Source organism: Phragmites australis, chromosome 9, assembly GCF_958298935.1.
Source record: "Phragmites australis chromosome 9, lpPhrAust1.1, whole genome shotgun sequence".
In the NCBI taxonomy this organism is placed as follows: domain Eukaryota; kingdom Viridiplantae; phylum Streptophyta; class Magnoliopsida; order Poales; family Poaceae; genus Phragmites; species Phragmites australis.
The window spans coordinates 33,145,466-33,160,964 of NC_084929.1; the positions used below are offsets into that span (position 1 = coordinate 33,145,466).

Genomic DNA, 15,499 nt, shown 5'->3' on the forward strand with positions numbered 1-15,499 from the left:
AACACAATCAATATCAGTTTGATAAGGAACCGTACCATGGTAGATCTGTCCTTGAGTCAACGATCATATATACAAAATTTGAGTCCACAATCATATATACTTTCTTCTGTTGCATAAGAGCCCAAATTAAAAATATGATTAGGCTGCAAGCGGCATTGGTCTAAAGTTGTATTTTACACACAATACAGGTTCAACTCACCCTTGATTGTCACCTGGAGAACGAACAAAAATGCTACACTAGTATACCTGACCATATGGTGCTATAGTAAGGTCAATAGCAGTACTGCAGCTAATCCCTAACTACTTCGTAGTTGTTTGGAACTGATTAGCAAATCCAATGATCTTTACAACCGAGGAATCTCCCACTTTAAGGGAAAAACTGCTCATTCTACAAGCTAGAGGATTGTGTATAGCCAACAAGTTTCTACCTAGTAAAAAATATGGCATAACATGCCACGTAATGGTAGATTCAGCCTGGAAGAAAACATGCAGACAGATTTATACCAATTCACCAGAAAATCCGAGTAACATTCATCAATAACGTCAAGAGCAGTCGATCAATTCACAACTCATAATAAGAATAAGATAGTAACAAAATCACTCATACTAATCTTATCAATTGTCCAACATGACACTATGGCAAGTCATTATTACTGAGACTCAAACTAAAATTAAAATAACCCAGACATCATATGGATCAGCACACAAGTAGCAGCTGCAGCACACATCTTATGGATCAACTCGAGCTGTTCAAACGTTGAGTCACTATCTCATTCTACAAGCTCCTGTAGTATTGTTGTTGCGGGTCAGACATATCATTACTATCTATCGATATAATTCTCTCTTCTTCCAACATTCTCTTGAACTCAAACTCTTTGGTCTTTAACTCTAGATTTTCCTTTTCAAGTGCAACCCTCTCTTGTTTCGGTGCATATGCTTGTTTGTATCTCTCATCTTTCTTGAGCTCTTTCTACGTATCAGCCTCTTTCTTCTTGGTCCATAAATTATCTAACGCATCTATGTACACAAGATCTCCACCTTGACATAATTTTTCTTTGTTTCTCTTCTTACCTATTGGTCTCTTCAATATAGAATACTCTGGAGTTCCAGCCTCATTCACATCAAGGCTAATAAGAGTAGACGTAGCCAGAGTTGAAGTGTCAGATGTCTTCTATTTTTTGTGAGATGACTTTTGTGTCTACCTATCAATCCACTTTGGCTATGTTCTTAAGAGGTTCCAACAATGCATGAATTGAAATGACTTATTGGTCTTATCTTTCGACTTGAACAAAGTGCATACCTGCACAAGCTATACAGGTCAACAAAAAAAGTCAGTACATTTAGGACCAATTCATGTTGATGTATATATAATAAAAAGTAAATGGGAAACTTGTCAATAATCTTGTCTTGGCAAGACACTTCACTTTGCTTTCTACCCTCAATCCGGCTTAGACATCCAGCAAACTTGTTGATATTTTCTTGAATAGCAGACCAACGGTGTATGAGAGAATTTTAGGTGCGATCTGAGGTGAAGTCCTTGTTGGAGTGGAAATAATCATAAATTCTCTTTCAATATGTAGAACGAGATTAATCGGTGCCTTGTACTGCATCCATACTGATATTGAGCCATGACGATACCAATATTTCGTCTTCCTTCTCACTAAAATCTTTTGATCTTTTTTGGTTTGGTCTCACGATGGGAGTAACTTCCACAACTGGTGTTACCTGCTCCTCAGGTGGGCTACTCGGTCCATCCTAAGCCAGTTCATTACTCTCTTCATTCATCAAAATAGTATAATATCCACTTCCGTCCATAGTCACTATTAAATTCATAAAAATATCAATTGTTATAGAACACTATGCAGGACAACTATGTCAACTATGCAACTATGAAACTATTGTATAAGACCCAGAAAGATGCTCATGCACTCAGCAAAAATCAACCTTAATGAAGATATAATACCATGTAGGGAGCATGTCTCATATCAGTGAAAAATTCAGTCCTAATTGTTGCTTAATTGGAGCAATTGCTCAAAATGTCATGTAAACAGACATCACATCTACTAGAGAAATTGAATCATGCAACTCATTGCGAATCAATATTGCATTGGAAAGTGTGTGCTTCTCCAGGGTAGCACATCTTAAACAAGTTTCTACGATCATACATCGATGAGATATGCAGACCACAATGCAACAGTTTAGCCGATGAACTATGGAAGTACTACAGTAGAGGCAAGGAGATACTGTAACTACTGTGAACAACCTAGAATTACTACAAAATCAGTACCACAAACAACCTCATAGTCGGAAATTTTCTCAAGGATTGGACTATTGCTACTATGATACAATAGCATATAGTTATACAGTTGCAATTGACAATGGCTCATCGACCTACCCACCAGAATCAACATTGATCTAAACTTTGTGTGGCCGTTTCAACCATAGATGGATCAGGCTATTTGTTAGAAAGCAGGAAAAGAGAATTGTTGTGAAATCGACCTTGTAGCGGGAAGGAGGAGGAGGGGCCCGGGGCCGGGCGAGGGTTGTCGCGGTCTGCGACATTGACGGCGCGCGGCAGGAGGGCAGGGTCATCGCGGTCGGTGCGTCGACGGTAGATGGCGCGTGGCGGGAGTGGCGGGGTCGTTGTAGTTGGTGCGTTGACAGCGCGCGACAAGAGCGCGGAAGTCATCGTGGTCAGCGCCATCGACGACGCGTGGTGGGAGGGCGGGGTCATTGCGGTCGGGGGCGTCGACAACGCACGGTGGGAGGGCGGGGGTTGCCGCGGTCAGGGCATCGACGACGCGTGGCGGGAGGGCGGGAAGGTGGCATCTGACGAAGCGCGTGACAGTAGGGCGGGAGCCCCCACTTGGGTTCTGGGTTGGCGCGGGAAAGGGAGCGGGAACACGCGTCTAGCGTGGGAACCTGGTGAGGGGAGGGATTGGGGATAAAGTTTGCTCTGTAGATATAGAGAGTATGGGGGTGTGTTTAGGGGGTCAGTAAAAATAGGGATTTATTTTGGAGAGCTATTGGGGGGGGGGTTAGTAAAAAATCTTTAAATTTACCTATAGAGAATTTAATAGGTGTCTCTTAGAGATGCTCTGAGACCAAGCTGTCTAACTAGAAACCACCGGTAGAGACTAGAGAGATAGATAGAGAAACTATATCGACCTAGATATGAAGAGATATTATTCTTAGCAGGCCAGCCAGCTTTCAACTGAGATGTTGCTGTTGAATCACCTGGTGTTCCACATGGAACAAAAGAATCGTTGATGTATATATGCTTTTGTTCGTAAGGATTTAGATGGTGCTGCTGCTACAAGGGTACATTCCATTGGATCTTCTCTATTCCATGCAGGAGTTAGTTGTTGCTGTAGCTGCCTGACAATAAAGGAATATTGCGTTGAGCACTTAAAAAACCTCGACCACGGGAGAAGACATCCTCAGGCTTTGTCTCAAAGATAAGAAAGTACCAAAACCTTTACAAAGGTATTCACACGACCTACCAGCACCAGTGCTTGAGCCCGGTTAGACAACTTCTCAACTAGATGCCTTACCAACTGAGTTGTTGCACAATAATGAAAAAAATAAAGTTCCCTGAAACCGCTATCGCTCAGTAATGAAGAAAATGAAGTTCCCTAACAAATTAAAGTAGTCGTCGTATGATAAGGTCTAGATGACTCTGAATAAGTCATCATTGCTTAAGTATATTTAAACTTTCGAATTCTCGCATCAGATACTACGTCAGCTCTGAGAATGAAGCGTACATTACTCTCTGAACAACTTCGATTTTTCTTGTAGCAACTCTGAACAACCACTGCTTCCAGTATGTAGATCAAGGTGTGGCTGCATGCTGGTTACTTTTTCGTAATGTAAAAAACGAATAAATCTCTATAGAGATCATGCATCATGCATCATGCCATCATGCATGAAATAAATACGTCTAGCTAGGGTAAAAGGCAAGAAAAATATGCTCATCTGCTCTTGAACACTGCATGCTGGTGAGGCTACGCACGCGTTTCTCGACGCTTCAAGCTGCTTTCTGCATGCAGCATATGCCACAGGCGAGGCATATCCAGAAGCAGTTGATCCAGAACAAGAATCGATGACCACCACTAACCACTACACCAACACATGCAGTGATGCAGTCATGCAAATCGACCAATCCCAAAATCGACAGCGAGAAATCATCGAATGCAAACGGCACCGAAACCATTGGACGAGCGCAAAAAATCAGGCCTGCTATATCTTCAGATATCTTCCATCAGAAATATATATGCCCTAGATATCTAGCTTGTGCTCAAAATGATGCCGATTCGATCGATCTCTTGGGCGCTTGGCGCATGCAATCACGTGACGCCACCTCGCCGCGCACCTATGAATACGCGAAACCTCGGACGTGAAATCGATGTCGGCAGGAGCGAGCTAGCCGGAAAAGACCAGACGTAGATAAGCAGGGTGTCTGGCCTCTGACGTACGGGGCCCATGCATTACCGGGTGGGTCGTCTTCGGCAGTGACCTGATGGGCTACGTGCACCGACACTGCCAAAGGAGACTTGCCCAGCAATGCAGCTTTGCCATATCATGTGTTAGCTTGCGTAATTGCATTGTTGGAAGCAATATATTGCGCCGTCACCCGGCGCCGCATTTGCAGCTCGGAATGCTTCTGCTGTTAAAATCTGAAAGACTGAAACGGTCAGTGTCCTAGATGCACGTGCAGGTAACGGCGAGTCAGCGAGAGGTGATTTGGTGATGCATGAAGGCATGTATCATTATTATAAAAATTATTTTTAAAGTTATCTAGATTTTATTTCTACAGCGGTTTATATAATAAACTGTCAAAGTAATAGATTGTGGTTCTATACGGTTTTGAACCGTTTGTGATTTCTTATATGAGCCGTCTGTGAAAATAAAAAATTATTTTTACAAGTGGTTCATATAAGAAACCGCCTCAAAAAATATCTATTTTATAGGCGGTTACTTATATGATCCGTATGTAGAAATAAAGCTATTTTTACACGCGGTTCACATAAGAAACCGTCTGTAGAAATTAATTTTTATAGGCGGTTTGTTATGTGAACTGCTTATGGTAATATCTCTATAAATAATGCATGTCCGCGGGTAGCTCGATTCAGATCGAGCTCACTGTTGTTCGAACAGTACAGCTCAAAAGGTGGTCATGAAATTTGAAAACGGAGGGGGAATGTTTTGTTTTTAAATTCTTCGGAGGAGGCATCTAAGGTAAGAGTATCTCATCCCTAGGTAACATATATTTGAAGTATAGATTTAGATTATGGTTTATTTAGGGTTTGAATATATTCTAGATTGCTCATGGTTCTAACCATTTAGATCCTTAAATTAGCTAAAAATTATGGCAATATTGATTCAATTGTGTAGATTCACATGATTCTTGTATTATATTTCAAAAATGTAGCTTCAATTTGATGTTTTTTAGTCTCTATGAGGTTTTATCAGAAATGGAGATTTTTTTTTATCTAGATCTAGATGTAGAGGGAGAGAGTAATGAATCTACATTATTTTGAGCCAATATAGATTCAATTGCGTAGATATATTATAATCATAACATGCTCAATTTTTTTCTATTTTTTTAAAATTAATTATGATTTTATTATTAATTAATTAATGTATCTAATTTTATTGTTAAAATTAAAGATGGACAGAGCATGGATGTACGATGTGCAAAGATATGAAGAAATATACATCAAATGACTTTCTGTTTTTATTGAAGTCATACAGAAGTACACTTTGACTAAGAAAACAAATGAAGTATATTGTCCATATTCTGACTGCAAGAACCAAAAATTATGTGTCAAATCAAGTATAATCAAATCACACTCGAAGACGATACTGATGTTATGGTAGATAATAATATTAATTTCGATCTAGAGAAAATATTGCGCCACGCAAAACCACATGTTTTAAGGGACATGAGAAGTTTAGATAATTTCAAGACGTTATAGAAGGTATCGAAGGAATTTTTGTATGCTGCCAGACCTAACCAAGTGGGCTGACGGGCCATGCCGGCATTGAAACGCGTAGGCATGGCCCAGCTACAAAACGAGCGGTGCAATGCCAGTCCGCGTGCCGGAGACTTAGTCCACGGTACGACCCGTGAAGTACAGTGCTAGGCCTGGCTAGCTCGGGCATGACTAAAGCATGGTCGGCATAGCGACAACAAAGCCGAACGAGGCAACGATGGCAGAGCGACAGTGGCACGACGGGCGGGAGGGGCCGTGCAACAGAAGTCGAAGGAACGGTGGTAGGACTGAGCGGCCAACGGGGTAGCGTAGCCAGGTCAGACCATGCCAGCATGGCATGCTCTACTGTCGACCCATGTATGGCCTGACGAGGCGTGTCGTGATGACTTGGCCCACTTAGCCTTCGGGCTGTGCCTACAGTAGCAGACTTTGTGCCGGCGCACGGTTAGTTGGTCAGCTTTACATGCTGCTCCTGCATGGCTGCAAGCGGCCGGCGCCATCTGTGGGTAATAAAACTAATACACTGATTTACATCATGTACCGTTGAATGCATACATCCATGCATGTCCAAAGGCTCAAAGATGTAAGTTACGCCTGGTTGGGCGCGCAACGCATCAGTGATGCAGTTCATCGACGTGATGCTTGTGGAGGGTGGATATAGACCTCGCCAATGTCATGGCTGCCACTCGCTAAGGGCGCACTCATCTTAGAGGGAGTTGATGCCCAAGTCCAGGTCACCAAAGCACCACGTCGGTTCTAGTCGACTCTCTCTGGACTATATCCCAGTTGATTCTTATCACATAGGGATCACAATCAGTTTTAGCCACGCACTGACTAAAATATAGTCCAGTCCGGTGCCATCCAAAACATATTATGATATTAGCTTATAAACCGGCTGTGTAATTCTAAGTCACACATGGAGCAACAGCTGGAGTTCAAAACCTTTAAACAATCAGTTATTTGAAACCGACTGGGATGAGATTTTTTGAACAGACTATGTTTGGCCTTTTTTTAAACAGTGAATGTCATGGCCGCCACTTGCTAAGGGCACACTCATAATAGAGGGACCAAAGCACTACGTCGGTTCTAGTCAGTTCTCTCTGGACTATATCCCAGTTGATTTTTGATAGAATCGACTATGATAACGCAGGTACTACAGTCGGTTTTAGTTACGAACAGACTAGAATATAGTTTAGTTAGATGCTAATCAGAATAGAATGTGATATTGATTTAAAAACCGACTATGTAATTTTAAGTCACCCGTGGAGCAAAGAGCCGGCTGGACTTTAAAACCTTTACACATTCAGATATTTGAAACCAACTAGGATGAGATTTTTTGAACAGACTATGTTTGACTTTTTTTTAGCAGTGAATGTCATGACTGCCACTCGCTAAGGGTATGCTTATCATAGAGCAATACACCAAAACATCTTATTAATATCGGTTTAAAATCGCTATTAGTAATAGATTTTAAATCGACACTGATTACTCAGCACTGATAGTTACTGATTATCAGTGCTGGGTATGAAACTGGCACTGAAAATCACTATCAGTGCCAGTTGGTAGCTTCAATCGACACTGATAGTCGATCCCGATTTAACATTTTTTGGCCAAAAAAAGTTTTAAAATTCTTTTTTCGTTACCAGAGGCTGCCCAACCGAACACGCCTAATATTCACAAAGTCACGTGATATTCGCTCACATGCGATAACCCAGACTCGAACTCAAGACCTCATAGCCTGTGCGCACACATGACCCTCTAAACATCTCAACTATCGTCCGATCATGAGTACAGTAGTAAAATAAATCATTTTGATATCTTTTGACCAAACGTTTGAATAGCTATTTGGATATCTAAATGATCTCAAATAAAAAATTGATCAACAACAAAATTGTAGATCTCATCGAGAGCTACAATTTTTATATAAAGTTTTTTCCCATCTGACTTCGTGTGAAAAATTTATGAATTTTTTAACATGAGCTGTCATCAACCACTGCTGCACTTTTATTATAATTATTTGGGCATTTAAATGATCTCAAATTAAAAAGTTTTTAACTACAAAGTTGTAGATCTCATCGAGAGCTATAATTTTTATATAAAGTTTTTCCCATCCGACTTCGTGTGAAAAAATTATGAATTTTTTAAAATAAACTGTGACAATAGCAATCATCAGTGATGGTTCGTAACTAGAACCGGCACTGATATTGATTATCAGTACCGGTTCGTGGCTAGAAACGGCACTGATACAGTCACTGTCAATGTCGATTCGTGGCTGGAACCGATACTGATGTATCAGTACCGGTTCGTGACTGGAATCGACACTGATAGTGGTGTCGGTTCTTATCTACTTATCTGTTGCTCGTGTGTGGGAATTTAAAAACTGATATTGATACATCTTTATTATTGATTACTTATTAAACCGATCCTAATAGAGTGCTATCGCAGAAGACGTCCCAGCATGCGCGTTCTGCCGTTCTGACAGCCTAATGTGCACAATGCACTTTCATGGTCTAATAATGTATATTTTCTAGTTACATTAATCTAGATGAAGCACCAGCACACGTAAGAACCGGTTAGCACGATTATGTCCTCCTCCTCCTCTTCTTCTTGATAGGATACTTTAGCTCTTCTTGGTTGGTTGGTGTCATGGCAGAAATACGTTCTAATCTCCCGCAAAACTATATAGGGCTAAAGATATAGGACCCCGTTTGAAATTAAACGTGAAGAAGTTAACTATCCTACTTACCTGTCATTACGTACGATTGCTGTGTGTTCCAAATAGTGCGCAAGCTAGGTTGAAGCTGTCACGGTTCACAGCGGAATGTCCCCCGCGAACGGGCCACCGTCGGACCGGTAAAACAGATCGGATGTTCCCCGACCCCAGGTTTAATTTAGTCGGTTTCGATCCGACGGGTTCCTCGGCTGACCTCGACGAGCATACGTACGGCCAACCCGGCACGTACACGTCGCGATGAGCCGCTTAGCGCACACGCGACGTACGACGTGCATCGAAAGAACTGGCTCGCTTGGGAACTCGTACCACCGGTGTCCGGTCTGCGCGCCCCCGCGCGCTGCCGGCGGCTGGCCTGTTCCGCTCCCAACATTTGCGTGCTCCAGCTGCCGGCGCGAGCGCCTCGATCGATCCCGTATGGCTGATGTTCCGCGCACGGACGGCATCCCAGCCTCAGCTACGGAACAACGTAACTCAGACGAGTTGTTCCAGTGGACTCGATCCCTTACCAAACGTTCTACACTACCAACCACCGGAGATTAAATTCTATCAAAATTTTGCGAATTTTAGAAATTTTGAAGTGAAACTAAATATCTCATTCTAAAATTTGCTTTCACTGACGTGTGAGATCATAAAGTATACGACGAAAAATAATAGAAATCCCTGCTGAGCACTCATAGGATTTGAACACTCGCTCGTAGTACCTCCGGTCCAGCGCGGTCCTCACCTCCGCTGCCTGCTGCCCTGGCCGACCTTCGCCCGTGTATGTGGTGTGCCCGGTCACTGTTCTAACTTCTACGCACGCACGGCGCGGCCGGCGTCCCAGCGGACCCAGCCTCGATCAGCTGCCGGAAAACCTCGCGCGTCCGGGCAAGAAGTGCAGCGCAGGAGATCAGACTCGTCAGAGCACACATGAGGAATTCACAGTGGCCAGATCGACGACCCAAGAGCGTCGGCGAGTCTCCGCGAAACCAATCCGGGCTAGTTTTCACCACACGCGCACCGGTGCCGTCGTGCGCACGCCTTGCTCGCACCAGTGCATTGCGTGCGCAGCTAGCGGAACCGGAGGTCCCGGGAGCCGAGCCCGAGAACCACCAGGGAACATGCTCTTGGATATCCTATTATTCTATTCTTTAGGGCTTTGCTCGCCTTTCTTGCCCTCGAAAGGCCGCCTTTCCATGATTCGATCCTCGTTGCATGCAGTGGTCTCACGGGAATAATATCATCTGCAAAAGCGTGGCTTCTTGCAGTAGCATGCTCTTTTTTGCCAACGCGTATGTACCGCCGTGTGAATACTTGTCCAGTGAATACACACAGACAGATAGACAGACAAACATCTTGTTGAGCTAGCTTTGCAACGCCAAATACCGCATTACGTACGTAATGAAGGGGATCCAAATCCTCCGACTTCACGAGGGTGAAGTCAGCGAGGAACAATATTTTCATGAGAGGTGATACAACGATTTGCAGCCAAATACTGTAGCACTAACTCTTGTCCATCTATTTACAATCCAACAGCATCTATTTACAATCCAACGGCTCACAACTGTAAAGTCAAAAAATCATTATCCAATGAAGTGTCTAAGCGTGTGTTTGGATGGTTAGACGGAGTCATCCGAGAGATGGTCATTCACCAAAGATGATGTTTGATTGTCTGGATGGAGTGGATGAAGCGGCCGGGCATGAGAGAATATGCTCTTGGATCCTGGATGAGTCAATCCCTAGCCAAAGTCGGTCGGACCGAGCCATCTAAGTTCACCCTGCTTGTGCTCGTCCGTGCTTCGGTTGTACATGTGCCCTAGGATTTTTCATTTAAATCATGATTTTATTTGGAAGTACAAAAGTGATCTAAAAATTCTAAACGTTTTTATGAGCAAACTTGGGCTCACTAGCAATCCATTTAAATTGTGTTGATCCAAAAAACATGAGCCAATATTTAATTAAAATTCTCCAAAGAAGCGTACTTTTGTAACTTATAGTAATTTTTAACGTCTTATAAATTCCCAAAAATTTGGAAAAAAATCACCAATATTTTTCTCATGTGATGTACTAATTTATATAAATATTTTTAACCCTAAGTTATTTAGTGAAAAAGTAAGCTCCTATGTAATACTCTATTTATATGCATTTTTATTATTTCATGTGATATTCTCTTTTAATTCAATTTGAATTTAAATAAATTCAAACATGCACAAATTAATCTAAATGCTTATGAAATACATATAAATATAAATGGATTATACTATCCACTCTAATCCCATCAACCAAACAGAAAACCAGCTCATCTTATTTATCCCAACTAAACAGAAAATTGAATAATCTCATCTACAAAAATATAGATTACACTATCCTATCCTATCCAATCTCGTCCTCCAACCAAACGCATCCTAATTGCACTGGGTAAAACTATCCCGATGTAACAAGATCTCATGCATTGTAGAAACTTGAATACTTGATGCTATGCTACCTTTTACAAAGCGCAAGCCTTTGTTCTTGTAGGCATTGTCCTAAGGTATATCCTCACTGTACCTTTGCAGCAGGAGCACAGCTGTGCTACCTTTCAGAATCCAGTATAAATACCCCTGCACAATGATCACTAATCTGTGTGCCTGCTCTCATACACACGAAACAAATTCTTATATAGGGAGCCAATCGCTGGTTCTGAGCATGAGATGGGCAACTGCATTGCTGGGCAACTTCTCCTTTGGCAGATGTGCTGGGGCTTACACGGCTACTGCCAAAGGAAATTTGCCCCGGAATTCATTTGCACAACCACATACAAAAGCGAAAATGGATCTTAAATTAGAATGTACCGCTGCGACGGTGAATGTAAAATGGATCTTAAATATGCGCTTGTTTTACATTTTGAATGTTCTGCATTTGGTGCTTGTCTTCTACAGGTCATCGACATCACTATTGTCTAGCGCACAATTTACAAATGGAGCATGAGGAGTGGGAAGGCAAAGCAACCCATGCATCACCTCTATACAAGCAATGGCACCGTACAGGTAGCCAAATATGGTCAAACAATAAATGCCAAATGTTTCTTTGTTCTGTTAACTAATCTTTGTTGCCCACTGCCTCTGGAAGTTTGTATGTCGGAGGCCTATCTGCGCCTCGTCTTGAGTATTCTCGCCACCGTCTAGCAGCAGCAGCCGCTCTCTTGGCTCTCTCTGATGCTTCTTCTTCTGACAATACGTATGAGGAATCACAATCAGATTCAACAATATAAGAGTTCACAGACAGTAATTAGATGCGTATTTAAATGCTATGAAGTAACCAATCTTCTGACAAAAATATGTTCTTTGTGGTAGCATTACCATTGCTTTGATGTCGTGCTTGGGATCCCCAGATCTCACTCCAAGAGCTGCTTGTGTCTGAATTCTTTTGGTTAACCATCCGTGTTCTGACTTTTTCCTGTAAAGCCAGACAGATTTTCATGAAAAGCATCAAGTTTTTTTCTTTTGCAAATCAATGACGATTGTGCAGCTTCAAAAGAAATGCAAGTGGAAAAATGACTAAGTGATCCTTAAATCAAATAAGCAAAAATATTAAGGTTTACAGAGGAGGAATACCAAGACTTTTGCTTGCCTCTTCTCCCAACGTGCACTTGCCTACCACAGGTAGAAAATATATCAATAACAAGTTAACACTATAGAACAACAGAACAGAAGTCTTATCTTTAGACCTGGAGGTCCAGAAGAGAACTATTCTCCTATTACATTTGTACTTTAGTAACCTTGATATTGAATCTGTGATTTAAACTGAATAATTTGAATTTCTCCATGCAAGGCAATTAAGTTACTATGCATGCTTTATAGAAGAAAAGAGAAGCTTAATACAATGACATAGGAATAAACTAGATAAAGCAAAACAAATTTACATAAATGAAGAGATAATTACCATACGGAACACATCGACTGAATTTCCCATACCAGCAAGCATCAACCCAACCTGCTCAAATTAGAAATTTTCCATTGTCATACTGCTAGAAGAATATGGGATAATATCACTTGGTATTTCTTCAATTCTGAATCCACTATTACTCTAAACACTACTTATCTTGAAAGACATCCTAACAAAAAGAACAAAGCATAGGAAATTTTCTTGAGTAGTAAATTCTTTGCTCCAGAATCAACCAGGACAATAAAGCAATATGATCACACAAAATTTTTCCATCTGACAGAAGGTTTACTTACATTCACCCTCTCTACTCTGCGCATTTCATTCTCGAGGAGTGAAAGTTGTGCAGCGGAAGTCCAGTGAATACAATCAACTGGGCTGGGAACGGAAATACGAGAAAGTTTAGCGCAAAAATCTTAGCGTCTGCAGAACTTAAAAACATCAGCAACATATTCATTATTTTGTTCTGAATTCCGAACAATTTGCAAGAACTGTTACAATACTGATGCAGACAACTAAATTTTTTTACGGAGGACTTAAAAGCCTCACCAACTATCAATGGCCTCCTGAATTAGTTCTGTGCTACCCGACTGGGAGTAGACTCTTGACCTCCCAAAATCCTCCTCAATTTGAAAGACGTTAGGGCAGATATTGGCACAATTTTTACATCCTGCATCCACAAGAAGATTAAATGAATGATGGTCCTTATGAACCAAAAGAGAAACTTCTATTCTCAAGAGATATATCAATATACCAATGCAGGTAAACTCATCAACGAACACATGATCCTTGGGTGCACTGTCATCAAAGAAAGGGTTGGTTGCTATTGCTGTATACCCATGGATCTCATCATACACTGCACGTTGTGCTGGATCACTCAGCACCTGCTCTTGCACGTACGCCCCGTATTAGCCCAGTGGAATGACAAATTTTCAATGCAAAAACAAACATCTTGCACGTCATAAGTAATCTAAGACTTGACAACAGGCTCTTACCGAGTAAACCTCGTTGATGAACATGCAGAAGTTCGTCACGTCAGGGTCGTCCCCACTAAGGTCGGGGTGGCACGCTTTCATGCAACTGTAGTACGCCTTCTTGATTTCCTCAGGGGCTGCATCTGGCATCTGATGGTCGAAAAATCAGGTGCTCTATATTAGCAGAAAAATCATTATCTCAAAGATAAACAAGTTCAAGAATATTATCTGAACCTAGAATCTCTACAGAACAAGTACCATATTTGATCTTCCCCCAAATGTTAGTATCTCTAACGAAAATTACGGACTTGCTACTACCAAGAGCCAAATAATCAAGTGATTACCTACAGTAGCAGCACCAAGAAGTAGCTCTTCCCTCTTCGATCTAGTCAAATTGAATAAGCTAAAGTGCATACAAAATGGTAAGTATACTTACGACACCAAGAACTGAGTAGTAATCGTCGGCGACATCCTCCTCCGGCCTCCCGTATTCCGCTTCCGCCGCAGTGGAAGAGATCCTGAGGTCCCTCCTTCCCCTCGCGCTCCAGCTCCGGTGCTGGTTGCTCCGTACGGCTCCGGCGAACCCAGCGGTGGCCAGCGGCCGCGTGGGGTGGGAGCAGGGGAAAGACCGCAGTGGCGTCGCAAGCCAGTCGGCGAGCAGCGGCGGAGAGAGGAGAGGGGAAGCCATTGGTTAATGGATCTAGAATGCGGCGGCCTCCGGCCCGATCGGATTCGAAGGAGGCGGAGGCGGCGGTTGGCTTGTTTTTCTTCGCGGGACTGTGCCATTTTAATGCTGTCGTCTGCCGCCACTAATTCTTCTGGTGCAGGTTTAACGGAGGTCCTCTTTTACATATTGGACCTTGCAGACGATTATATTATTAAATGAACCCTCTTTCCAATAGAGTCATAAAACCACATGCAGGTGCAAGAAGCAACTGATTCTTTTCTTTGAGAGATGGAATGAGTTGATCTTTCCGTCATGCCGCTAAAAGATACTGATTGCGAAGATATCCTAGCTGTGACAGGCAGGTGAGATCCCGGATAAGTTGAGTCTCTCACTTGTTCAGGAAAATCTGTGTATAAATAAGTAAATGAGTGTACATGTATATAACGAATACTATCTATCTGATTCTTATCTGAAAGCTACGATTAATCCTATCATCTTACCTGTGACGGGTTAATTTTTAGAAAACTCCATATAAAGCTATAAGATATTATAAAATAACCTCTCAACTAGTATGCTCAACCATAGTTCAAATAGAATAGGACGAACAATATTCATTAGTTTGCATGTTTGTACTTATTTGCTAGTTTGCATGCTGGCCGGTGGTACGTACATTCATGAGCTTTCTCTCTCCGGATGCATTTGATAAAATGAGAAGTCTAGAAGGCTGCAAACGCAAAATTGCCTTATTGGATGACTCCGAGCCATTAGTCCATCAGTGAGTCGAGACATCGATATGTGCACGATTGTTCTGGTGGTTTGGTCGGCATGGACCACAGCAGATGCGTCACGCAAGGACGGCAATCGCGTGAGGAGCTTCCCCCATTCTCTCGCTCTCGCATCTGAATTTTGACGGCGACGCCCTTGCTCTTTTCCGGGCTTCTCCGTAGTCCACGGGCCACGTCGACGAAGCACCAAAGGGCAAGCGCCTCCCGCGGCCCGACTGCCTGCCGCGCGCCAGCAGGCGGCGAACGCCAGCAGCCGCGCAGCCCGATCGAGCGCGACCAGCTTTGAGCTCTGGGACTCGGCAGCGCTTCGCTTTTGCACGGCGGGCCGCAGCGGCGTCGCCTGCAAAGTGGCGTTTCTCGGCAAGTCCTTGCCCAGCACCAGGCCCTGCGTCGGCGTGTGTTTGAGCTTCTTCGTTGGATTTCACGATAGGAATCCGCGGCCA

At 42.7% G+C, this 15,499-nt stretch overlaps 1 protein-coding gene and 1 pseudogene across 1 annotated transcript; both read right to left on the reverse strand.

The window, feature by feature from the left end:
• Positions 1–736: 736 nt before the first annotated feature.
• Positions 737–2,592, reverse strand: LOC133928171 (uncharacterized; annotated as a pseudogene).
• Positions 2,593–11,504: 8,912 nt separating this feature from the next.
• LOC133929280 (chaperone protein dnaJ C76, chloroplastic-like) lies at positions 11,505–14,393 on the reverse strand. The gene is made up of 9 exons (XM_062375977.1): positions 14,041–14,393; positions 13,626–13,754; positions 13,385–13,514; positions 13,180–13,300; positions 12,927–13,008; positions 12,631–12,681; positions 12,303–12,341; positions 12,048–12,144; positions 11,505–11,915 (listed from the first exon to the last, which is right to left on the reverse strand). Exons 1-9 carry the CDS (start codon positions 14,290–14,292, stop codon positions 11,788–11,790), a joined length of 1,029 nt encoding a protein of 342 aa, XP_062231961.1. The 5' UTR covers positions 14,293–14,393; the 3' UTR covers positions 11,505–11,787.
• Positions 14,394–15,499: the final 1,106 nt, after the last annotated feature.